At 39.6% G+C, this 27,908-nt stretch overlaps 1 protein-coding gene across 2 annotated transcripts; it reads right to left on the minus strand.

The window, feature by feature from the left end:
• ALG5 (ALG5, dolichyl-phosphate beta-glucosyltransferase) lies at positions 437–27,772 on the minus strand. Of its 2 annotated transcripts, XM_005687612.3 has the most exons (10): positions 27,637–27,772; positions 23,527–23,698; positions 23,081–23,127; positions 22,677–22,745; positions 22,043–22,135; positions 20,366–20,479; positions 15,092–15,151; positions 9,818–9,969; positions 2,759–2,844; positions 437–706 (listed from the first exon to the last, which is right to left on the minus strand). In XM_005687612.3, the coding sequence occupies exons 1-10, from the start codon at positions 27,700–27,702 to the stop codon at positions 591–593; spliced, it is 975 nt and encodes a 324-aa protein (XP_005687669.2). In that variant the 5' UTR covers positions 27,703–27,772; the 3' UTR covers positions 437–590. The 2 variants fall into 2 exon arrangements, with proteins under 2 accessions (XP_005687669.2, XP_017912151.1); XM_018056662.1 differs by lacking the exon at positions 20,366–20,479 and having other exon boundaries at positions 508–706; positions 27,637–27,754.

Here is a 27,908-nt window from a genome sequence, read left to right on the forward strand (position 1 = left end):
ACACTTTCTTTTTAATAGAGAATTTCTAATATTTATTAACAAAAACTCAAGAGGGAAAGGCTGATGGGAGGTAAGAAAGTATGGTATATTTAAGAGAAATTAGGAAGGAGATAAATAAGACTAATGTATAAGAATGTGGATACCTTTGTGAACAAGCCTATATCCTTTCTTTAAAATAAATTTCCTATACTTTTTAATAGGATGAACTATGAGTTTAATATAAATTTATATACATTTAAATATTTATTTTTAAATCCCTGAACACTGTTACATGATTGTTTATATTTAAATTCATGAGAATTGTATAGGCATTTTAGAATAACAATGCTTATGTCTTCTGTTTATACTTCTCAGAATCATGATAATTGACCTACTAATAAATAAACAAAATTGCTAAAGCAAAAGGAAATCTGGATACCTTAAAAATTTTTGTCAAAAAGAGGTATAAAGATTTTTACTTCTGACAGTAAATTCTTCAAAATTATTAAAAGGCAGACAATACACAGGTTTATTCCAGCTTTAAAATTTTAATTTCAAATGAAATAATGTGACACTGATACATAAGAGTACAATCAAAGATGGCAGATAACCTAATTCACTTTTCTGGTTTGTTCAAGCCTCCAGGCACCAGTCAAATACCGAAGTCGTATAAAAAGTAGATCCTTTCCCATCTGTAGCCAGCTCCAAAAGGGAACTAATTTAGAACCTGTAAATTAAAAATAATTAAAAATAAAAATATTTTCAGAGGAAAATATAACAGTTAAAACTGTATTTTAGAAGTCAATCTACACCATCTTTGTGAGTCACCATAATTTGTATTATCTGTATGTAAACCACAATTTGTACATGTAAAAATGATTTTTTGGGGTAAGTCTTCATGTTGTACACACTGCTTTTCAGTTTCAGGCACTACAGAAAATTGGGCACACCTCTGTACATAATACAAGTATAGATTAATAATCTGAGATAAGAAAGCCAAGACAGAAATCCAAATTTTACTCTATTTCTACTAAAGATTCTAAATCAGATAAAAGAAATACATCTTAGCTAGGCCGCCTTCTTGTCCAGTGGTTGTCAAATGGCAATATGTCAAGCCCAGTTGACTCCATGAGATTTGCCTCCTTGAGCATGTTTTAAAGCTTAGATTCCTTTGTTTTACCCCTTGGAATTATTTTTTTAAGTAAGTCAGCAGTAGGGCCTCCCTTCCCTCCAGTTTCAGTTAACTGGGGTGCTGGGTGGTAAAGTGACCTGGTCAGGACCATAGGACAGTCACTGACAGTTTCCAGATTTAAGGCCAAATGCTCTGGCTTTCTCTTTTTCTCCTCCCCCCCAGCCCCAACCTTACTGAAGTATAATTGACAAATAAAACTGAAATGTATTTAAGGTGCACAGTGTGATGATCTGATACCCAGATACACTGTGAAATGATTACCACAATCAAGTTAATGCATCCACTGTAATTTTATTTAAATCGTGGACAAACAGTTAAACATCTTTAAAACCAAAGGGAATGGTTTCTCTAAAAACAATAAAAACAAAACACCTTGATGTGAAATAAAACTTGGGAGGATCTAAACTGAGAATTTCAGATGGCCCCTGCTCAAGCAGGGAGTCTTGAGCAGAGGGTCTGGGGATGATGAACACAAAACCTGCTCACTGAGTGAAATGGTTAATGTGATTTAATACTCAGCTACCTGAGAAATGCAAAGTGAGCAAATGATCTGAACTGAAATGTAGTTGTACTTTCCCCCACTTCAGTTTCCCATAGAGTCTATGCTGGGCACAGAGCAACACAGAAACTTCGATGGAGCCGAGCACAATGGGTCAGAGCATCCCCTCACCTGCTTCCCTTCCCAGGTGGTCTGCGCTGCTAGCATGGCGATGAGTCAAACTGCTGTAAACTCAGGATGATTCAGCAAGACTCCCCGAGGCGTGCATAGTTTGTATGGCTTCTAGACTGGGTCTTAAGCTTTTTCTGTCCCTAAACATCTCAGGTTGCTTAATACCACACTGACTTTTCAAGAGGAGGCCATGCTCACCTGGAGGAGAGGTAACTAAAAGTCTCCAGTAATGCTCCTCCCACACAGTGAATTAATCTGGGATCATTCTAAGGTAAGCAAAGGAGAACACTAGAATATATTTTGAATTCTAAACAGTGAGATCTGTTTAAGCACTTCTGAATAGAAATTATCAGGAATTATGATAGATTTCACATTATTTTAAACCTTAGAGATCTTCACATTTTTGGATGTATATACAGACACTAGCTAAAAACCAGCTGTGAATGGATTATGGATATTTGGAGTAAAAGCAGCTATAATTCTTCATTTAGCTTTGCAAAGTGGTTTGTAGGTATTCTAAACTCACTGAGCAATGATATAATACAATACTAAAAAAAAAGGTATTATAAAAAGTAAAGTTTACTTCAAGACTATTCACCTGGCTTGTAGCCCGAAGTCATCACGATCCTGTCTACTATACAAGTCTTTACTGAATTTCTTAGGCAAGCTAGGAGGTCTCATGAAGACCCTAAGAAGAGACTAAAAAAATCCAGAAGGCAGTAAGCCAGCTGGAAGCAGGTAGCGGGGATCAGTAGGCAATACTGTCTATGAAACTGCCTCTCTGAGTCAGGACAGCTGAGTGGGCCCTGAAGGGGGGCGAGGGGTGACAGGAAAGCCAGCTGATGTCACTGGGCAACTGTATGGTCTGAGGTCTTCCCCCGACTTAAGATCAGCTGTAACATAAACAATATGCTCACCTTCAATTTCAGTCCAGTTGACAGCAATTTCTGCTATTGGGATTTTAAAGAACTGTGCAATGTAAAGCAGTTCTACATCAAATGCCCTGAAATTAAAAATATATGGCTATTTATTTTTAAAAAGACAAACAGAGTGTAACTAAATCTCTACCTTGGCATGTTTTAAAGAAGCTTACACGGCAGATTATAAAAGCTTATATTGTAAAAGTGAAGGTCAGATAAATGTTAAGGTCAAATAAAAGTCAAGGAGTGGAGGAGTTTCAAGGCAAATAAAAATGTTGTGTGTCACTGCGTACATTTAAATGAGAAATATGGCGTCTCTCACAATGCAGACACGTGCAGAGGTAAAAATGTTCTCTTGGTGTCCAAGAGAAAATTTAATCCAAGAGAAATTTTTAAGATTGATGGTTTTCACATCCAGCTTTAGCTAGCTCAAGATACAGAACTGATAGCATTTTAACCTGATTAAGAGAGCTGATAAAACACCCATTGAGAAGCACTAGGACAGAATGTCCTCAATCACTTTAGAGCTGCTTGATTATGTTCTTCTACCATCCAAGAACCAAGGTTTCGTTTCGAAGCACAGGGTCCCTGTGGCCTACCTTCCGCCTTCCCCTTCCCAGCGCTGTCCTGGGCTGCACAGTAGAGGCAGCTGGCGAAAGTGAAAAGCCAGTTTCGGCTGGTGTGAAAGGCCAGGGGTGTATGTATAACTACATGCGTACAGAGAAATCATCTCCAGTTTCAATTCCCAGCTCAGCCTTTCTTCTACCTGTGAAAGGTTCTTTCTTAAAGATCTTCTGCAGTCAGTCCTTTGATTTAGGTCAAATCTGCTTCCCTTAACATTTCTGAACCCTGATAGGCTGGATTCTTACATTATTCTCCACCAGCTGCTTCCTTTCACCGGCGTTGGTACCACACCCTGCGCTGCACTTCTCCATGCTTCTGCCTGTCTCTAAAGGCACTGAAGTCTTTCACTGTTTTGCTTTCATTCTTGAGACATTAACACCCCCTTCTCACTCCACTTTCTTGACTGCACAGAACATACTTCAAACTTTCCAAGCTTGGTTTAAAAATATTAGCACAAATAGCAAAACGCCTCTAATCCACTTCCATTTGATTTCCCTGATCCCAAGCAATCTGAATTTGGAGTTTTGTTGTCTTGGGTACAATACTACCAATGTCCATTATGCAACTAGTTTAAATCCCAAGTGTTTGGATAATTCAATATAAAAACTTTTTTTTTTTAAACATGTAATGCCTTTTCTTATCCTAATAAAATATTTACTTAAGATGATAAAACCATCTACAAAAGTGTTCTTTGTGTTTCTAAAAGGACTATGTAAAACTTCTGTTAAAAAGAATTGTGATATTCATGAAAGAAGGGAACAATTTGAATATTAAGCCCTGTGCTTAATCCTTCACTCTCTCAACACAAAACCCAAAAATTACCTAATGGGCTTCTGGGTTAGTTCTAATGATATCTAAGCATATCAGTATAGAATCACTGACTCATCAAAGGCACAACACAAGAATGATGAATGAAAAGGAGTGGGGTGAAAAAGCAGCTGAATAACTGAATTTATATAAAAAAAAACTGAAAGGGCTATTCATCTTCTAAACTATTATTTTTATTATAGCCTTCACCCCTTAAACATTTTAGATGTGAGGTGTTTATTAAACAAAACACATTACCGTATTATAAATAAAAGACCAATCTGGTACCAAAGCAAATATTATAATTAAAATACCAAGTCCTTCTGGCTGGATAATAAAGAGAAGGGTCATTCTCCAACTAAGTGACTTCTTGAGCTTTTTAAGTGTGGAGAGGGCAAAGCCGCTGTGTTTTCTTTTGTGACTTAGTTCCTGATATATCTGTTCCCTTATGAACAGATCTATTTCTGGAGAATGAAGAGTGTGCTGACTCTGTTAAACGGCAGATACACACATACCCTTCTGCTCCCTCCTGAAAGACCACTAAAATTAAAATGACAATGAAAGGATAGTAAGACAAGAACAAAAGATGATGAGAGTAGCAAAAAAAAAAAAAAAAAAAAAAAAATCTGAATGTTGGAAAGCAGCTGGACAAGTAACCAGGCAGAGTGAACAGTGGTAGAGGGGGAAGCGCAGAGCAGCTAATGGTCACAGAGGCCCCTAAGGTTCAGGCATCAGGGGCCTCGAGGGACCTCTGTTAAGTGGAGGTGCAGTGGGCTGCAAACTGGAGGACTCACTGAAAATCTATGGGATTCTCCTTTCTTCCAATTGGTTCTGTAAATGCTGGTAGCCAGGCTCATGTGTCCTAGGCAGGAGATTGAAGGATCTCACTTTAGTGAAAATGACCAGCCCCCAAACACAGTTACAGCTGGGAGTTACCCATACAAAGTGGCCCCACTCGTTTAGTCCACAGTGACATCTACCAGTTGGTCAGAGTTCTTTGACCATGCACACAGCTGCTGATGAGCTTTACAGGGTCTTACTAAAGACACCTGAAGGTAAACTTTAATGATGGAATTAAACATAAAAAAACTGGAGCAAAAGAAACAGGCAAGGAAAGAAGAAAATCTCGAAGTGTTAAATGAGACATTAAGAGACGTAGTGGAAGATACTATAGTCGTAAAACAGAAAAATGAATACTGAAATACAAGAGTTGTAGGAAATTGCAGTTTTGATAGCAGAGATAAAAATTCAAAAGGAAGGTTAGATGGCAAAATCGAGGAAACCTCAATAGAAAAATAGGAAGGAGAAAATAAAATTAGAGGATCAACAGGGAAGTTCTACATGTGTTTTACAAATGAGAAGAGAGAGGGAATTGTTGAAGAAAGGATTAAAGGACATTTCTGAGAAACAAAGGACATGGGTTTCCAGAGTTAGAGGCCTAATGTGTTCTCAACAAAATGCATGGAAAAGAGCCATATTAAGTCGCTGAATCATGACATTTCAAAACACTCTGGAGGAAAATAAGGCTTCCAAAGGAGGGGGGTGGAAACAATATGCCACAGAAGAGAATCAAGATTAGATTATCGACAGAACTGAACTTTTCCAGAGAAACACTGAGTGCCAAAGAAAACAGGGCAATGCTTTCCAAATCCTGAGGAAAGTGATTTCCAACCTGTAACCCTCTCCAGCTAACCGGTAAACGAGCGTGAGGGTGGAGTAAAGGCATGCCTCCACACGCGGGCTCTTGCAGTGCCTGTTTCACGCTTTCAGGAAGTTCCATAAAGGATGTGCTCTACTAAAACGGGGGAAGCCAGGGAGAACGAGATGGAGGACAGGAGCTGCAGCAGGCCAGGAAACAACTAGAAAGGAAGAGCCGACAAGATGTCTCAGAAAAAGATGGAGCTGAGGCATAATCTGATGCCTCTGGGAACTCACGCTCCTGTCAGAGTGAGCATGAGGAAGTGTCAGATCCACAGTCAAGAAATGCCAACAAAAAGCTCCAGGCAGTTATTACCTTCAGGAAAAACAAAAAGTACTACAATTATATGCGTCTATAATCTCATTGCATGCTACAGATCAAATCTGAATTCTCCTTACCCAGCTAGAATGATCAACGCTGAGCTGAGCAAAATTATTTTAAAACTTCAGTAACATAAGTGTGGAAGGTAAACAGGAGTTTAAGAGAATACGTAAACATTCATTTCCTACTTTGGAAAGTAATATCTAAAAATGAAAAACTGAGACACAGCTATGCAGACACTTTGCTCTGAGTATGCAGCAAACGCCACAAGCCAGCAGTAAAGAAATGACAGTGGCTACAGTGAGGGAGCAGGAATGGGGGCGGCGGGTGGGGGAGTCAGAGGCGGTGGGGCGAGAGACAACAGGCTTCTTATAAACCCCATGGAATGGTTTCATATTATAAACATGAATAACACTGATTAAAAATAAAAATATTATCTACTAGAATAAGGTACAGTTCAAAGAATCCGTTTTAAAAATTACTCATAAACGGGGTCAAATTATACCTTAACATTCAATGGGAAGACTTTAGGTGAGGCAGAGTTCAGAGGATAGAGATTATATATATTTATATTTAACAATGTTACTCATACTCAAGCAATTCTGAATCAAAGAGATGGCTGTAGTCTTTCAACTTGGGCAATACAGTGTGCATTATACCTTGATGTTTTCTACAACCTAGAAACTCTACTTGACTTGAATTTCATGAAAGTTACGAGAAAAATTTCAGTGACTCTTTAGAATAAGTCCTCTTAAGAAAACTGTCTAAGGTGACAACTACATGGAAATGAGTAGATGCACAATTTGATTTCTAAAACTTACACTGCATAAGAAAAAACCCACATCAGCTCTAAAGTGTTTCTTGATTGAAGTGTAAGATCAGAAATGTTTAAATAAAAACAGTGAGACATTACTGCCTATCAGGCTGATACATGCTTATTTGATGGTTCTCCTTTATGGGTACAGAAGAAACATTATTGGATCCTAAAGAGAGATGTGAGAGGTTAAAATTTTAAGTCAATCAAATCTCAAATAAATAGTTAGAAAGGTGTGCACATGAACATAAAATTTACAGAAGAAAGAAAAACAAAACACATTCTTTAACTTAAAAAAACACATAAAACCTGGGAAAGGTGCTGGCCAATAGGGCAGCCATTGTCCACATGTGGCTGGTCTGAACCGACAGGTACCATACTCTCAAGACATAGTACAGAGAAAAGAATGTAAAATAATTCAATATCTTTTTCATACTGAATGCATGCCAAAATGACTATGCTTATATTGTGTTAAAGACAGTATTAAATTTCATCTTTCTACTTCTTAACGTGGCTACTACAAAGTTTAAAATTACACATATGGCTTGCATTTGTGTCTTCTACTGTATTTCTGTTGGACAGTGCTGCCTTAGAACAATCCTGACGAGGAAATTTCATGATTTTAAAGTTATCAAGCCTAAAACTGTACTGCTCTCCATTTTTAAGTCTTTCCTTTCAAACTACAAAGAACCTAGCTCTTTGACCCTAGATTTGCACATAACCGCTAAATGAAAAATACCTACTGCAGAGGTGTGTTTCTGGAGTGGCTTCTTAGAGTCTCTGATTTTAGAGTCCATTAACTATCAGTATATTTTCTTCAACAACATAACAGAAACGTGCATTTAAATTTAAAGACCAAATATAAGTACTTAAAATTTAACCTAGGGAAAAGGATTTAAAAACAGGTTGATCGGGGACTTCCCTGGTGGTCCAGTGGCTAAGACTCAGAGCTCCCAATGCAGAGGGGCCTGGGTTCAACCCCTGGTCAGGAAACTAGATCCCACATGCTGTGATTAAGACCCGGCACAGTCAAATAAATAAACATTGAAAAAAAAATGTTGATCATTTTAATTCTGAAATTCCAGTTTCTTTAAAGTTATTTGGGAAGATTAGATGACATCTATTTCTAGGGGGTAACAAATATTTGCAAACACATGCATGAAAGTTATACAGACTACATGAATGAATATCTACTGGAATAATTACGCAGACTCCTGCCACAGACAGAATTCACACAGAACCCAGAACTAGCACTGAGTATTAATTCTTACAACAATATTTACTGAGTAGCTATGATGGGTCAGGCACTCTCTTAGCCAATGAACTATACCATATGTTAATATTTTATATTCTGTCATAAATGTTATGACATTTAATCATCTCAAATCCATTTACTTTTTGTTTTTAAAGTATGCAACTGACTAGGATTTTCTGCTCTTGTGGAGCTTATGTTTTAATAGAGTAAAAGAAACATGACACAAATAAAATACTACAGATGTGACAGGTGCTACAAGAAAGGTTTATGGTGCTCCAACAGCATACAGTCGGGGCATCTGGTCTACTACAGAGAGTGAGGGCAGGTTGTCCTAAGGAAGGTCTGAAGGATAAGCCGATGCTGACAGAGAGGCAGTGAGTGGTGAGAAGGGAAGAAACTGCATGTGGAGACTCAGGTGGGCAAAATCATAAAATCAACATTGATGCTGATATCATTATCACTCTCAAGGCCCAGGGAAGGCACTCAAAGGCAATGGGAAGCAAAGAGGTACGTCTGATCATTTCTAATTTCTGAAGAGATCCCCCTGGCTGCAGCATAGGAACTGATGTCCTATGGAGTTTTTAATTCTGAAACTGGAGTTTCAGAATTAAAATGATCAAACTGACGGTGGTGAAGAGGAATAGAAATGAAGGGACAGTTAGAATGACTCCAGGTTTCAGGCTTCTGTGTCACACTGTTAGTCCCTCAACAGGCTGAGAGCTGATGCGAGGTCTGGGATGAAGAGAGGCTGAGAGAACAGTATATTTTAAGACAGAGTGCTCTGAAGTATTGAACGTCGCTGATGGATGCATCAAGATGGTAAGTAATCACATTAAACAAGACAACTGGATTTAATGATAGGAGGGTAACGAGATGTTCAGATGGGAGGACGGGTGAGGAGTGGCAAGTAGGAAGATGGAGACAATGAATACAGACCATTTTTCCAGGAAAAAGTTGGCTGTGGAAGGAAAGAGGGCTAGGGCTGGAGGGGTGCTGGTGGCTGGTGTCAATGGAGACCATGCTTTTTTAATGGCAAGGGAAATTTAAACTTGAAAAAACTGATGAGAAAAACACGGTTGAGAGAAAGGGCTAAACACACAAGAGAGAAAGTAAGTGAACAGGACTGGGTTCTTAGAAGGTGGAAGGGAATGCAGAGATCCAAGAACTGGCTTCAGGCAGGAGAGGGAACTCATTCCCATAAAAGAAAAAAGAGAAACTGGATACCCTTTTCTGCTTTGATATTTCTGAATTTTTCATCGAAGGAAAAAAGGAAGCTTAAGGAAATAGGATGTTTTCAGGCCTCTTGATTGATACTGTCCATAATTAAGGTGAATATATAACTTCATACCCTACATTTGGTTTGAGATTTTAAAAATAAGAACCAAACCAGTATAGGCACAGATTAAATTTACAGATATAAGTATGAATTTTGTTTAAACCTGGAGGTTCATTATGAGAATACAAGGTTGCTTCCCATTACCTGGAGTAACTGCTGCATAAGAAGACGTACCAGACACACACCGGTTAGGAACCTACCATCGTTCAATGTGGAGAGATGAAAACGTCCGTGACGCTGCTTCTCGAGTTAATAATTTGAACCCACACTGTGTGTCCCTGATTCCTTTGACACAAAGGAACCACACCAGAAAGTGGAACCCATACATGAGAAGAGTACGGAAGTAAGAACGCTGCAACAAAGACAAAATATAAATGACATTTCCATTTATCTATAAAGGAGACGTTGAAAACAATCTGGCTGCAGAGAACTGCACTTTAATATTTAACTGACTGGGCAGCTCTCACACATGAACACCATCATCCCATTAGCTGCCCTGGTGAAGTCTATTCTAGACACCGAGGATGCCTACCGCTTGGAGCTGGGCGGGGGCTAGAGAAGTAGTTACTTCCTTCCTGGAGGTTTAGTCAGACAAGAAGAATCACAGTGACTGTGAGAGCCGAGGCTTCAGTTGGCCAGAAACCTGCACAGCAGCTGGGGGGGCTGCTATGAGCAAGAGGAACATCTCTACCGTCTTTCATGCCTCTGTGCCCCAAACATATTTTGGTTTCAGAAAAGGTGAGTTACCAGATTATCTTGTAAAAATGAAACATGATTTCAGCCTGAAGTTTGATACCTGGCTAACGAGAATACAACAGCAGGGGTCAGCAAGAGTGTCACAGAAGCCACAGACCATCAAGGAGTTTGAAACAAATACCCAGTCTCCCTAATTAAGTATGGCAGATATTTCTGATAAAATATACTTTAACAGGCTAAGTTCTTTTTTGGAAATTAAATTTAAATAGTCTTTTATCTGCTGCTAAGTCACTTCAGTCGTGTCTGACTCTGTGCAACCCCATAGATGGCAGCCCACCAGGCTCCCCTGTCCCTGGGATTCTCCAGGCAAGAACACTGGAGTGGGTTGCCATTTCCTTCTCCAATATGTGAAAAGTGAAAGTGAAGTCACTCAGTCGTGTCCGACCCTCAGCGACTCCATGGACTGCAGCCTTCCAGGCTCCTCCATCCATGGGATTTTCCAGGCAAGAGTACTGGAGTGGGGTGCCATTGCCTTCTATTCCTTATTGTTAGCCGTCATTAATTTTATTATTAGTAGTAACACAACATATTTTATTCATAAAACAATGAAAACTTAAAAGCATAAGAAAAACAGATCAGTAATTATGGAAGTCAAGACTTTCGTATTTAGGATTAAAAAAAGATAAGATTTCTTAAAATTTTCTATAATTGTGGTAGTAGAAACCGATGGAATGATATATTACATATACACATAAGAAACCCAGTAAAAGTCTATGCAGAATAATATCTCATGTTAGTAAATCAAGGTCCTTCCCTCCTTTTGGCTTTTCTTTTTCATTACTGTAATCTTTGGGATCGTTCTTCATTCACATGACTTTTTCTATCACCAAGGAACAAAATCATGACTCAACAGTCATATAAGATGATGGAAGAGAAAAGCCACTGCACTGAGCAGGCCTGTATTTGAATCCTGGCTCCATTAGTAATTAGGCTGACCTTGAGCATGTTCCTTCCACTCTCTAAATCCCACTTCCCTCATTTAGAATGAAAATGCCTGCCTCACAAAGGTAAGGATTAAATGGTATATTAAAGTCTTTAGCCTGGTGTTTGGTACAGGAAGTAACAGACACTTAATAAATGCTTTTAATAAGGCAAGGAAAGCTTCCCTTTGAAAGCTCACTTTAACCTCCTGACCAAATTTCACTTGTGTATTAAACAGGACAAGAAGGGAAGGAAAAATAAAATATCAAACTTATCTAGATGGTACTGAAACAAAGTCTTTGGAAAGCTCTAACACTTCTCACTGATCACCTAGAATCATGAGTTCTGTTTTGATGTAAGTGTGTCCTACCTCACTAAGCAGATAGGGCAGAAACCTCATCTTAACATACTCTGGGGATCTCACAACAGCTTGCTCACTGCCTTCCATTTAAAATAGTTCCAATAAATACTGGTTGGCTGATTAAACCTCCAAAAGATCATTTATGCTTAGGAAAGGAACAAACAGAAATTGAAAGACAGAAAAATAAAAATTAAAAGGTAGAAAAACAATACCTATAAACTAGTTCTCGAATGATTTTTAATGCGATTGAGATGAGCTTACTAGTAACCAAATAAAAATATTCATGACTGCTTTTGCTTGGATGTTAATAGAAGATTTTTGTTTGTTTTAGGATAATGGCTATCTGAAAAAAAACAAAACAAAACACAAACATGTCGCATTCACATGAGGACTTTAACCTATTTGGTTTCTGACATATTGAAAAGTGTAACAATATAAACAGGATCTTTAATTTTTAAAACTTGAAAAAGTCTCTTAAAGTTTAGAAGACATATAAAAACACAGACCTATTTAGTTAAATGAAGGTAACAAAGTCATAGGAGAGCATTATATGAACTTCTGAAGTAGATACTTTAAAATATTTACTATTTTAACATTAACAATAATTTCTAATATTTATGAAACATAAACAAGGAATTCAGGTGAAATTTAAAGCTGACTGGTAATTTTATTATCTTAAAAAGAGGAGTTAAAGAAGTATCAAGATTTAAGCGAAGACTCTTCAAAAATATAACCTAAAGAGATCAAACAAGCAGTAATGGATTCTATTTTGAATCCTTTAAAAATGATAAATTTGAGAATACCCAGACAATATAAACACAACTGTTTTAACTGTTACACAGAATATATGGGCATATGAACACATTTAAGGATGCTTAAATGACCCCACTGGTGCTGTATCATGCACGTCTGTCTTCCAAGAGGGCAACAGAACAGACGGTAGGATTAACTGAGAATAGGTATAAAGGTGTTTAGGAAAGGTAAATCTGAAAACTACACACTTTAGCTACCAAAGTTGCTGTTTACTTTGTTAATTAATACTCCTGTAATTTCTCACTGTCCACAGATCGATCATCATGGAGGATTTGCATCGCCTGTAGCATGTTAAAAGAACCCGAGTGTCCAAGAAGTGGATGTCCATGCCGCAGTTTCCTGGACGTGTGGCCAGTGGATGTGTTGCCCCTTGGAGATGACCTTCTCTATGACAGACATAGTTCTATGAGAATCACCTGACTTGAACTACAAGCCTACTCAGCAGGAGTTATACACAGTGGCTCCAGTGGATAACTGCTGGTCAGTTTACCTTTTCTCTCTGGAGCAGCTGCCAATTCTACAGAGCCCCAAAGCACTATGTCAGTCACTAAGTTTTAGAGATGGAGGAATGGATGCACAGATGACAGGAAAAAGAGATCCTGGGGTAGATCCCTTGATGACTGGTTAAAAGCCTCACCAAGTAAAAGAAGGTCCAGATCATAGCACAGTCTCATTCTAAATACTACTTTGAAAAAATTCAGAGTTTTCAACTAATGGAAGTTCTAAGTGAAAAGAATTTACATCGTTAAAAACAAAACCAAAAACCACAATTCCCTTCTATTGCCAACAAACAATAACAGGTCCCAAGCATTTCTTTTCTAGATTACTTTAACTGCTTCCTATTTCTCCAATCTTTTTCCTTTCCAAGTTTATTACAATTTTTTTTCCCATTTATACATTTTTTTATAAAAGGAAAAAATTTACTCACAAAACCCTTGATCTGTTTTCATGTTTTCGTTTGAATAGATTTTTTACACAAACAGTATACTGCATTTATAGTATCATACTATTTTCCATACCACCTAAAATTTTAGTATTTCCCTGCATTATTATACAGTCTCCATTGTGAAGTGAAGTGAAAGTCACTTAGTTGTGTCTGACTCTTTGCAACCCCATGGACTACACAGTCCATGGAATTCTCCAGGCCAGAATATTGGAGTGGGTAGCCTTTCCTTTCTCCAGGGGATCTTCCCAACCCAGGGTTTGAACCCAGGTCTTCCGCATTGCAGGTGGATTCTTTACCAGCTGAGCCACAAAGGAAGCCCACTAGCATCTATTTTATTGCTGTATGCCATTTCATCCAGGGGAAACATGTACAGTTTCTAGCGTCGGGATATAGTATTTTATAGTTTCTAGTATTTCACAATTAAAAATCATGTTCTAAACATCTTACACATACACTTTTCCTTTCCTTATCTCTTGTGTATCAGTGAACTGATGAAGGTGGACTAGCTAGCCTCTAAATTCTTTCAGCACTAAACTTCTCGGAGTTTGATATTCTCCTGTGGTTAAGAGATTAACCTTTTCCAAATACCAGTAAGATTTCATAGGGTTACAGAGTTACATTTGGACTAGATGCTGAAGAAGATATAATAATTTATTTCTTAAATTAAAAAAAAAAAAAGGTGTGTTCAAGTTTTCACATTAGAGCAAGATCCTTAAGGGATTTAATGGTTCTGCTATCAGTATATCTTGGGGAAAAAAATTATAATTTTTTCATGTCCTATTTCAGAATCACTGAGGGGAAGGGTCAATCTTATATACCATTGGTTCTCAAACTCTGGTTGCATAGGGTGACTTGGGAAACTTAAAAATGCAGACTCCTGATCCCATGGCTAGAATCTGATTTAGTGTCTGAGACTGGCCTAGGAATGTGCGTTACAGAAAAACACAAACAAAGAAAACAAGCCCCAGATGATTTTGACCTTCCTCTGAAAACTATAGCTTTTTGCTCAATCTACGTGACCACTCTAGCAGATGAACATAAAAGAATATCATGGACAATTACTGAGCCTGATACGTTAGGTCTACATTTTTACATGAAAAGAATTAAAATAACACTGCATAGAATGATTCCTTGTCATACTTTTTCCTTGCAGTCACTCCAGCTTCTTAGCCTAATCTGTAAATCACCACCTCAAGAAGTTAATGTCTTCACTGATTCTTCCATATACTGAAAGGGGCAGCACAGCTTTACTCATGTGAAGTTATGTTGCTTTTCTAAGGGAAACAGGTTTTAAAAATTTAAACTTTGAATAAAATTTCAAATATAGTATTTCAGTGTGCTGACATGAGAAAAACTACAGGCAAGTTGATTGGTTCAAAAAGGCATCATTTGGAGAAATCTGCCTTATACGGTAACTGAATGGGGACGCTCTTTGTGTCTTCGAAACAGAGCTGCTTGCACCCTAAACCAAAGCGAAGTCTACAGTCTCCCTCTACACTCATGAAAAGGAGAAAAAAGCAAAAATCGATTCCTGCGCGTGCCAATATTTCCTTTTGAAAGGAACCTCATGTTTATGAGATTAATTATGAAAGTATAAGCTTATTTCATGCTAATGTATATGTAAAACAGAAAGAAAGAAAGAAAAAAGGATGCATGCATCTTTGATGAAAGCCTCACCTGAGCAATTGATTCTTTTTCCAAATGAGCTCGAGATCCACAAGCGATAGCCATTTGATCCTGAAAAAAGAAGCAATGAAATCAGTATCACTATTAAAAACATTTGCTTTCAATGTAAATATCTTATTTTTTAGAAACTTTTTTTTTAAAGTAATGTTAAATATCTTTAAAGGTTTACTGAGGAGTTCAGAATCTTAAAGAAGTCTAATTGTATTTACTGAGATGACAGTTTTCCCTGCTAAATATAAGAGGCATGGATTATTTCAGAATTCATATATTTAAGTGATTTTTCTAACTGAAAACACTTTGTCAATATAATTATAATAAAAATTAGTAGTATTAGAAAGAAAAGGGTTATCTGTAGATAGCATGATTTTATATGTAATCACTGCATTATGGAAAACCTAAGAATATCAACTGAAAACTGATTACAAATAAGAGAATGTAAAAGATGAGTGGGCACAAGATGAATATATATATATATATAATATTTTAGTCTTATATGTAGATACAATGATCAGATAATCATAATGGAAGCAAAAACAATATTAATAACATGAATAAAAAGGAAAAATTTATAATCTTTACAAGAAATGTAGCAAGATCTAAATAAAGGAAACATACAAATGCAACCAAAGGAAAGAAAAATATCCAATCAAAGAGGGCAGACCATGACCATGGATGAGAGGATGTGATTACAGCATAAAAAGGCAACTCCCTAACCTTTAAATTTAAAGCCATACCAATAGAAATATAAGAATATTTTTTCACTGATTTAGAGAAGCTAATTTGGAAGTTAATACTGAAAAATAAAGAACCAAGAAGAGCCAAGAATATTCTAAGAGTGAGAAAGGACTAGTCCAGAGGATTTAAAGTTAAATTATAAAGCTAAAAATAATTAAAACTAAAGTTGTTGTTTAGTCGCTAAGTGTGTCTGACTCTTTCACAACCTCATGGACTGTAGTCCCCACAGGCCCCTTTGTCCATGGGATCTCCCAGGCAAGAATGCTGGAGTGCCATTTCCTTCTTCAGATCTTCCCAACCCAGGGATTGAACCCTTGTCTTCTGCACTGCAGGGGACTCTTTACCACTGAGCCACCAGGGAAGCTAGAAAAACTAAGGTGCTATGCTGTGCTTAGTCGCTTATTCATGTCCGACTGCGACCCCATGGACTATAGCCTGCCAGGCTCCTCTGTCTACGGGATTCTCCAGGCAAGAATACTGGAGTGGGCTGCCATACCTTTCTCCAGGGGATCTTTCCAACCCAGGGATTGAACCCAGGTTTCCCACATTGCAGGCAGATTCTTTACTGTCTGAGCCACCAGAAAGCCCAAGAATATTGGAGTGGGTAGCTTTCCCCTTCTCCAGGGAACATCCTGACCCAGGAATCAAGCAGGGTCTCCTGCATTGCAGGCAGATTCTTTACCAGCTGAGCTACCAGGGAAGCCCGAAAAACTAAGGTGTGTGTGTTAGTCACTCAGTTGTGTCCGACGCTTTGTGACTCCAGGGACTGCAGCCCACCAGGCTCTTCTGTCCATGGAATTTCTCAGGCAGGAATACTGGAGTGGGTTGCCATTTCCTTCTCCAAATGATCCCAAGGAAGGCACAAATACACAAACCCCAGAAGAATTTATCAACTTGACAAGAAAATCTTAAAGATTATTGTGTGGCAAAACAAGAAAAATCCAACCACATTAAAAATTAAAAGACAAATAAACTGGGGCAAAACACAGCAATAATTTATATTATAGACAAAAGGTTAATTTCCAAAATATATAAAGTGCTCCTACAAATTATTAAGAAAAGTACTCAACGATTGATTTGGAAAGAGGTGAAGGTTATAAACACAAATTCACAAAAACAGGAAGTGGAAATACCTTTTAAATCACTGAAGAGATTCCTACCGCAATCATACCAAGAGCAATGTAAATAAGATCTATTAATTTTTTACCTTATTGTACACACACATTCTATATAGACAGCAATTTGAAAACTGTTATCCCAATTACAAATATACACATAATTTGATGCAGCAATTTTACAGCTAGAGATTCTTCCCATAATAAACTTGCATATGTGTAAAATGACATCTATATAAGGTTGAACACTTCAGTATTGTTTGAAGAAGCAAACCTGTACATCAATCCAAAGGGACTGGCTATGGAGCTGTGAAAGAATAAGGATTCTGATGTACACAGACAGCTCAATCTCCCAGATATGTTGTGAAATGCAAACAACAGGAATAATGCATAGTGTGTATTTAAAAAATAAAGAATACAACATACATCTTCTAGGTGGACATGCGGAAATGGATGACAGTAACTTCTGAGAGTGACTGGGTGACTGAGAAATGCGGAGCTAGGTTCTGCATACCTTCTTTTACTATTTGAACTTTGAACCATTAATCAAAATAAACTAAAAAAGTGTTCACTGTAAAGAAATTGGTAAGCATATAAATTTACATGCATATGGAAAAAAAGTTATTATAAAAACTCATGCATAATCTCACTACCTAAAAGCAGCCACTGCTAACATTTTGTATTATTTCCTTGTTTTTTCTTTTTTTTTTGCTTTTGCTCTCCTTTCTCAAGTACTATTTACCCCAGTCTGGGGGAAAAAACCCAAAAAACTGGCCTAAGAAATTACTCCCTGCATGCTAGTTCCAGTTGATTCTATTCTGAATAGCTAAACTACTCAACAGTTCAGTTCAGTTCAGTCGCTCAGTCGTGTCCGACTCTTTGTGACCCCATGAACTGCAGCATGCCAGGGCTCCCTGTCCATCACCAACTCCCGGGGTTCACTCAAACCCATGTCCATTGAGTCAGTGATGCCATCCAACCATCTCATCCTCTGTCCATCCCCTTCTCCTCCTGCCCTCAATCTTTCCCAGCATCAGGGTCTTTTCCAGTGAGTCAGCTCTTCACATTAGGTGGTCAAACTACTAAACAAGTGATCATCATATACTTTGCTCAAAAAATTATTTTATAAAATCAAACATATTTTTACTGAGGTAGGACACTACTGGAGAAGGCAATGGCACCCCACTCCGGTACTCTTGCCTGGAAAATCCCATGGACGGAGGAGCCTGGTAGGCTGCAGTCCATGGGGTCGCTAAGAGTTGGACATGACTGAACGACTTCACTTTCACTTTTCACTTTCATGCACTGGAGAAGGAAATGGCAACCCACTCCAGAGTTCTTGCCTGGAGAATCCCAGGGATGGGGGAGCCTGGTGGGCTGCTGTCTATGGGGAAGCACAGAGTCGGACACGACTGAGGCGAGTCAGCAGCAGCAGCAGCAGGTCACTACAGGTTAGGAAACTAAAAAGCTGGGAGAAAAGCTTTACATTAAAAAAAAAAGATCAACTATTTGGAACTGTAGATCCCTATTTCATTTGTTTGTCATATAAAGCTCTACTTGAATTATATACATTTAGTTCACAACCTTAAAAGAATAATCATCTTCAGAGAAGGGACTGCAGGAAACTTTTTAAAGTTCACCAGGTAGGAATAATTAGCCTAGAATACGTGACCTGGTTACTCTAAGAGGATACACAAGAAAGAGGTACAGCTGACCCTTGAACAACACAGGGTTGACCCGGGCCTGTGGAGGGAGGTGGAGTGTAGGCACTCCTACACCCCTTTTGTTGGTCAAGGGTCAGCTGGAGCAGCACATTTCTTATTGCTGCCATTAAAAATAAAACCAGCCAAGAAGAAAGAGAACAGTGGAAGCCACTGAAGAACATGCTGGCGATCCTGTCAAACCAATGCTGTAAAAGACATTTCAGTTAACTTCTGCCATCCAGTGAGTTGGTTGTGCACTCATTAGAGAACTCACGTTCCTGCTTCATTATTTTCAGAACTATTCTAGTCAGTTTTCATGAGGGTTTAAGGAGATACATGTGAGGCATGCTTATGGGCTTTGTGGCTCAAACGGATTGAAAAGGGAGTACCAATTACATTAAAGATAGAACAAGAGCCTGTATCCTGAGAAACTGAAATTGAACATGCTGATGCGTAATAAATTCAGAGCCACATTTCCATTTCTTAACAAAGCCAAAGAAATACAGAAACAGAAGTGACACCTCTTAAGAGGTACAGAGGCACCAGTATAAGGATGGGAGTCAAGGTCCAGTGGCGGTATCTACTAGGTAACAGCGCCATGTCGTAACTGGATCCTCACCAACTTTGGTAGAAAATGACCAGGATGATAAGAAAAAGAAATCTGCTATTTAAAAACTGAAATAACTATTGATAGGCCAAAGTCGAGAAGACACATGGAAAACAGATAAAGTTCTATGCAGCTTTGTTGGGTTACCTGGGTTCCTTGCTGTTGTGAGATTTTTGTCATTCTTGTACAAGGGTGCACGGCTCTGAGGAATGGATCCATACCCAGCTTGAAGCCCTGACAATGGGGAGCCCTAGAAACTTCTGCTAAATCCCGGGATACAGTGTGTCAGTGAATGCTGTCCATAGGCACTAACTCATCCTCAAAGTCTGAATCTTTCTAGATCAGGAGTATTTCGTAAAAAGCTCAGAATATAGTAAAGTTATCTTCTTTCTCTAAATGGCTTTTAAAGGCTAGAAATGGCACCAGGATTTTCTTTCTTTCCTCAACCTTTACTTTTTTTTTTTCTTTTAAAACAAATGTTGATACTGCCTTTATTCACAATTGCCAAATGCTGGAAAACTGTCCAAATGTCCTCCAGCAGCTGAATGGATAAACAAGCTGTGGTACACCCACACAATGGAATACCACTTAGCAGTTAAAAGGCACAAATCACTGATACACAGCAACTGGGATGAATCTCAGATGCATTATGCTGAGTGAAAGTCAACCTCCACTTTTTGAAATTGTGGCACAAACAGACACGTAATCTTTTTCGAGTGGTTGTTGCTTGTGTTTTGTTTTTGTTTCATAAAAATAAGATTCTGTGATCCAGTTTCATTTCATATCTCTACCTAGAAGTGTCAGTCTGTGCTTTTACATTAAAGATTTAGCTGAATATGCATGATAAATATTAAAACTCTGGTGGGAGTAAAGCAATTTAAAATTGAGAGAGATGGACAGAATATTAAATAAGTAATTGTGAAGTGAATCTCAGAAAATCAGTGAATGTTAGTAATTAGCTCTTTTGTGGGACTGCATATAGGAATTTCACACCCCCGCACAAAAAAAATTCCCCAACTGTTTAACTTAAAAACACCATTTTGATTTTACTTTAGGCCCCCTCTGTTCTTTACTGAATATCATTTAAACTATACTCTATACTCACTGGCCACGGCTGTAGATCATTCAGTCCTTTTTCTAATTTTTCAATATCTGGAAACTTGGTGGCTCCGTCAGCATCTGCCATAAGGATCTTTTTACCTCGAGAACTGAATACACCCTGTATGTCAAAATTTCAATTAAAAGAAAGTTGCTTAAAATCAAAGTTAAATTTGGTGGCATAGCAATTTGTTCTGCTTTACTTAAAATATCCAAGAGAGAAATATTAGGTAGGACATGGCAGGAGGCCAAAGTCCCCTGAAAACAATTGATAAGATCATTCCAGAAGTATCCAGTGTCTACTTCATGATTTTAAAAACTTTGTGAGGTCATACTACTAATACCTTGGAAAATATCGAGATGAGAAAATAGATTTGGATAAAGATACGCTGCATCAGTAAGAATAACAATGTAAAATACCTACTATAAATATTATACCTGTATTATGTAAGTACAGTGGCACTTACCAGGGACCAGGGCCTCCTTAGAGGAGTATATGGAGAAGATATTTGTGGAGATATTGAACAAATAAAACACAGACAGCTTTGCTGTGAAATGCATCATAACATGACAGAGCTTTGGTATTTTTTACTATGGGATCTAAAATACTTAGAATTAATTGTTCAATAAAGAAATGTAGAATGCCACTAAAATTTAGAGAGTGTGGATATATTCAAATATTACTTTAGGCATCTGACATTTAGCAAACTTATGCCACTCAATTGTGAACTGATCAATCTTTGGGCAGAATACAGCCCCACCAGTGCATATTTCACACAGAAACTATGCATCAACTCTTAATTTCATGGTGCATTTGAGTGAACACATTGTTTCTTAAGTGTAAATATACTGTCACTTAACAGTGTGCCTACAGATAAGACACACATATACAAATCTAGGGGGCTTCCTCAGTAGCTCAGCTGGAAGAACTGCCTGTAATGCAGGAGATCCCAGTTTGGTTCCTGGGTTGGGAAGATACCCTGGAGAAGGGCATGGCAATCCACTTCAGTATTCTTGCCTGAAGAATTCCATGGACAGGGGAGGCTGGTGGGCTACAATCCATGGGTTTGCAAAGAGCTGGAACATGACTAAGTGACTAAGCACAGCACAGCACAGCACATACAAATCTCGTCAGAAATTTGATCATCTATTCTACACCATAAGCCACTTATTAGTAAATGTGATGTCTTTTTATCATACTCATTAGAATATGGGTGAAAAAGCAGAAACAAAAAGCTGTATTTAACATCTGAACACCATATATTAAGTTTTCGAAAAGAGAAACACTACAAGGCACAAAATCTGTAGCTATACGTTTGAGATTAAAAAAAAAATAATAATAATAATAAAGGAGTGACTCAGTGATACACGATAGGGGGTTTCTTGAATGTGGGCGACCTTTCTGATTCTACCACTGAGGGCCTCCACCTCACTGCTAGATCAAGATGAATACTTCCTTCCGAATCACCCAGCACATCATAGCTATGGCATGATATTTCTTTTTATTATGATCACATTATATATACATATATATAAGAAGTTATTAAAAGCAATTTACCAGCCTTATTTGAAAGGGTGGTATTTAACCACCAAGTTGCAGAATATATATGTGCTGTAATCGACAAAAGAGGCTATTCAAAATAGCTTCATATTTCAGATAAAAATGTTGAAATTAGGTTATTACCATCCTAATCGCTCCGCCCTTTCCACGGTTCTTCACCAGCGTTATCACTCGCACTTTGTCACTTCCGTATTTCTGGCAGTATTTAAAAGCTACCTGTCAAATTACATAAAAGTCAGAATTAAAATGAATTAAAATTCCAAGACAGTAACAGAAACTGGGTTTCTGATTTTGGCTTAAACACTTGATATTCTAGTTGCTGCCTCTTTGTGACTGGGTGACACCCACAGCGGGTTCTGGTGGCCTAGAGAAGCTGCCGAATTCCTGGGGCCAAGATCCGAGCCTGACTGCTGAGGTCACAGCTCCCTTTCCTGCAGAGGAGACACCAGAACAGGCGGTGGCTGTCTCTTTTTTTCTCGACTCCTCTGCCTAAGCTACAGAGCTTCTAGAGAAAATAAAAATAAAAGCCACATGCTCCTTGACTGTTACACATTTGTGACTGCGTTCCCAGAACTGCTTAAAGACCTGTTTACTTGTCAGCAGCCAACCTTACTCCCCAGAGAAGCTGTCTGTATCCTACACCATTTCCCCCAAATCTTCTCCTCGAATTCCTCACTCTCAGCAAAGAATCCCACCAGACTTGTCCTCTTCTGAGTTTTCAACCTCTTTCTCTCTGCTGGCTCCTCAGCAGACTTACCTTTGAAGTCTGGTCTTTGCTGCCATCGTCAACTATTATCACCTCATAAGTGAAGGTGGGATCTTGTTTCTGCAAAAAGCAAAAATAAAATACCACTATTCGGCATGGCCAACATTAAGAATTCTAATCAAGTTGTAAGGAAGCTAAAAAAGCAACTAGTGTTTTTTTTTACTGTTTATGTGTATAAATATGAATATAAATTTAAGCGTACAAAGCACAGTTACAGAATGTAACTGTACAAAGTGCATAATGTGTAAAAAGGCCAAGGCAACAGGCTGAGCACAGAGGCCAGGGCCGTGACAGCCCGAGAATGGCCGGCACCGCCTCTCATCAAGCATCCAGCCTGGGGTCCACAGCTTGGTGACCCATTCTAGGATAATTAGACGTCAGAGAAAACATGATACCTGTCTGTCTTCCAGATAACCCAGAGCTTCATCCATCATTACAGGCACTTAAAGAAAATAATAATAATAAATATATATATACACACATACACACACACACATATATAAATTGCTTTTGAAAATTATTCTGTCCCAGCACACAGTTTATATATCAAAGAAGCCTGACTAACTAAGCCCTCCCGGGCTGTCCCCCTCAGAGGCTATTTCTGTCTGGAACATCTGTCTTCTGCTCCCCTCTCGCTCATCACTTCTCTTCAACACTTCAGCCTCAGACTGGATGCTCCTTTCTCGTCTAATCCACACTCATCCTTTCTCGTCTAACCCACAACCACCAACCGTGCACACACTCTACAGCCCACAAGTATCAAGGCTCTGGCCAAATCCAGACTTTCAATTTCCTTTTCTTCCCAAACTACCCCTTACCAGAAGAATCAAGGAGGGCTTACACCGTTTTTCTTCGTTGTAGGAAGGCACGACCACAGAAAGCTGTTTGGTAGGTGAGTCCTGAATGCTGGGTAAGGCTTCCCTCTGGCCCCTGGCATTTAAGAAGAACTTCTCTTCTTCATGTCGCTGAAGGTGTGGCATCTCTGTAGCAGTTATAAACGCAACAAAGGAAATCTAAAAGAAGATATGTTAATAAGAGATTATACTGTGGTGACCTTTTAAAACATGTGTTATGTTAGAAGAGGGGCTTCCCCTGGTGGCTTGGATGAGTAAAGAATCTGGCTGCAACGCACGAGACCTGAGTTTGACCCCTGGGCCGGGAAGATCCCCTGGAGGAGGGCATGGCAACCCACTCCAGTATTCTTGCCTGGAGAATCCCACGGACAGAGGAGCCTGGTGGGCCACAGTCTATGGGGTCGCAAAGAGTTGGACACGACTGAGAGACTAACAGTTACATCAGAATTCATCATTTACATGAGGTGAAACATTTACTGTTTTTAGTCCAGTAACAATGGTCTGGAGGTGACTTCAAAACTCCAACCCTTCACCTCTTCTTGGAAACTGATTACTATTGCCCTTTCTTCCCTTACTAAGGTACTAATGCCCCAGGGGGCTCTCTGTGTCCTGTCATGCCCCAGGCTTCTGTCACCTCAGATCTAAGAAGGAACAGTCGCTACGGAGGTGACACCTACCCCGAGATACCCTGAACTCCGATCCCTTGCCCCACTTCCCCCAGAGCCTCCGTGGCAAAGGGACAGCCTGTGGGCGAGGGCAGACCTCACTCAGGACCAGGCTGATCCAGGGTTGCAAGGAAAGCGTTTGCCAGCCCCAGAATAAGGACAAAAAAGCTGAAGAATATATACTCTTCCCAGATTTCAGTTCAGAACACAGAATTTTTTGGAGTCAAGTATCAAATTTGGAGCCTGTAGGCACTATGAACTGCTAACATTATATAGCCCTCTTCCAGATTCACTAGGGAGCTGGCTTTGGAAATAACCATTCTTTGAAGCACTGTTTCTACTGATATACTTTCTGCTTTCAAAACAATCAACCTACCAACTTTTGGAATGCAATTCATTTGTAATTCAATGGCCATTTATAACATCCCACTGGAAACGCACTGAAATTGAATGTGCTTCTGATTAGCATGAGTATGAAGGCAGTGTTTAGTCAAGGCTATGGTTTTTCCAGTGATCATGTATGGATGCGAGAGTTGGACTGTGAAGAAAGCTGAGCGCCGAACAATTGATGCTTTTGAACTGTGGTGTTGGAGAAGACTCTTGAGAGTCCCCTGGACTGCAAGGAGATCCAACCAGTCCATTCTAAAGGAGATCAGCCTTGGGTATTCTTTGGAAGGAATGATGCTAAAGCTGAAACTCCAGTACTTTGGACACCTCATGTGAAGAGTTGACTCATTGGAAAAGACTCTGATGCTAGGAGGGATTGGGGGCAGGAGGAGAAGGGGACGACAGAGGATGAGATGGCTGGATGGCATCACCGACTTAATGGACATGAGTCTGAGTGAACTCCAGGAGATGGTGATGGACAGGGAGCCCTGGCGTGCTGCAATTCATGGGGTCGCAAAGAGTGTGACACAACTGAGCGACTGAACTGAACTGAACTGAAGGCAGTGTGCCGCCTAGTGGTTAAAGAGTTCCTGCTCTGTACTCCAAGTGACCAGACTCTGGTTACTAAACTCAATTTCCTACTAAAAGTAACCAGTGCTCTTAAGAGAAATGGCTGATTCAAGTGGGGTAGCAGTCAGGCTAGGAAGCTACAAACATTAATGACAAAGTAGCCAGCTTGACTGGGTCCGACTTGACAGGGAAGAATTGAAGCTTCAAAAAGAATAACTAGTGCAGTGTATCAAAACACAGGGAAAACTGTATATCATGGGTTCATAATGATACTGAAAATAAAAAATTAATTAATCACCTTTGAAAGAAGCCAGGGAACCATCTCATTATTTTCAAAACTTGCCTTTTATCTTTACCTTTTAAAATATGAAAAGTATTTCAGGGAAACTGAATAGCTGCGGATGAATTTTTTTCATTACAAAATTCGAGGTAACACGAGAAGCAACGATACAATTACAATATTCCATTCGGCAACCCCCAGTGAAACAGTGGATTTAGGCAGTGATCACCAATGGCTGCTAAAACCATTAGGTTAATGACAAACTTAATGATTGGTGGGTCAAGCTAGTAACTCCTGAAGCTGTGAATCCCACTAGACACCACAGAAAATCAGTCATCACATGCTTCTTGATACGACACAAAAGGAGTAATCAGCACCATCCACACACTTCTCTTGATTAAAACTCAAACATGGATTTCATCAAATTGCAGCTGTAACCAGCAGTTCACAGGAAATTCAGGGGACAGAGCAAAATGTTAAAAGTTACCTAAGGGATGCAGTTAGTAAAATCCAGATTGTGAGAAATTCTACAGAACAAATGACTGCTTAAGAAACACAAGAAAAAAAAAAAAGGAGGAGAAATTGTTTAAGACACTTGAGACAAACTGATCTAGTGCTAAGTGTGTGTGGATACTGAATGAAACAAACCAGTTATACAAATACAAACCAGTTACACTAATACAAAGGCATTTGAACCAACAGTGTATTTTAAATCACTTAACAATGTTAAACTTAAAACTGCGATAACCTTATTGTGATTATGTTTTTAGAAGGGGGTCCTAACTTCAGAGAAAAATGCTTAACATTTACAGATTAAATGTGATGTCTTGGATTTGCTTCAAAATTAATTCAGAAAAGAAGTGGTAAAGAGACAGTGCGGAGATTATATATGAAACAAGACTGATGTGTTCTGTGCTCCTGCTCTGGCATCTAAAAAAACCCAAGTTCCACTAGTTGGGTGACATTTGCCTCCATGAATCCATGTTTCCAACATCAGCTTCCTCACCAGTCAAGGAAAACAAATGATAACATTTCTGTCAGTTGCTGTTTTAAAGATTAAAAGAGAGAATCCTGGTTGAAAGCTGAATACACTATCCAACATAATGGAAGTATTCAATAAACGGAAGCTCTTATAACCACTTTGAGCTACTAGGATCAAAAACTTTTAGTACAACCTCATGAAGTGCACATTTAACAGAGTCTACACAAGACAGATTCAACTTAGGATTCTGTCAAACTCTGCCCCACCAAAACCCTGAAAAAACAAACAAACAAATCTCCATATCCGACTAAGAGAAAAACAGACCTCGTCACTCACGCAGACACAAACACTAAACATGTCAGGATACATTGCTTGTTCTCTATCTAAACTACCTCTAAGCTGTAAATTCTGAGAAGCTGGCCCAGTGGCCTCCCTGGCAAGGCTACTTAGGCTGTTAACCTCAACCTCAAGGAAGCGGAAATCTCCCTCTTTACTAACTAGATGGCGGGCCCATCCCAAATTATATGGGAGAAAGTTCACTCGGCTAGTTTTCTACTATTTGGATCAAGAAGTGTTACACTGTTTCTGTGTTTCCACAGAAGTGGCAAAGAAAATCTGAGTTTGAATACCGCTGTACAGTTTCGTGCAGATGCAGTGAACTTAGGGTGCTGAATTCTGGCACATAACGACCCCCAACCATACGGTAACACCCTGGACCAGCTTGGTCTTCCTGGTCCGCTGATTTATCTGCTCTGCTAATAGCTGGCTTTGGTCAGTGCGGTCACCACTTTCCATTTGCTTAACTATACCAGGAAACAGAGTGTCTAGAAAGCACACACTTTCTGGGGAGGTGCTCAGGATCTCCCTGGGTAGGGCCAGAACTGCAGACCCGGGAGGAAGTCTTGGAGAGGTCAGGGCTGAGAGGGCGGATGGGCAGAAGGTCCGGGAACCAGGGGACTAAAAGAAGACGGGGTGGGCATGTCCCGGTGAACGCAAGTGCTAGGTTCTGGGCACGCAGGGGCAAGGAGCTCCAAAATAAAAATAAGGAACTGAAGGAAAGGGGGTGTGAAATTCTGGGGTCTAGGCTTGGGGAAGCGTGGTGGAAGGACATGTCAAAGAGCGGACAGCTAGGAGGAGAGCATGCCTGGGGGGCCACGCCTCCAGGAGCGCAGTGAGGCCCAGGTCCGCGTCTGTCCCCAACCCCTCTCCTCACCAGAATCAGGGCCCCGGCGGCCAGCGCCACGCCGAGCACCGCCAGCTGCAGCAAGAGCGGAGCCATCCTCCATGCCGGGCCGCCAGCCGCCCTATCCCGCGTTTACACACACGCGGAAATGCGGCCGCGCAGCCCCGCCTCCTGCCCGCAGAGAGGCCACGCCAGCTGGGCGCCCGCCGCCCACAGCGCCACCTCGCGGCCAGACCCGGTCACGCCCGGGGACCCGCGCTGCCCACAGCGCCACCGCGTGACGAGACGAAGACTATGTTGTG

This window comes from Capra hircus, chromosome 12, assembly GCF_001704415.2.
Source record: "Capra hircus breed San Clemente chromosome 12, ASM170441v1, whole genome shotgun sequence".
Taxonomy (NCBI): Eukaryota; Metazoa; Chordata; class Mammalia; order Artiodactyla; family Bovidae; genus Capra; species Capra hircus.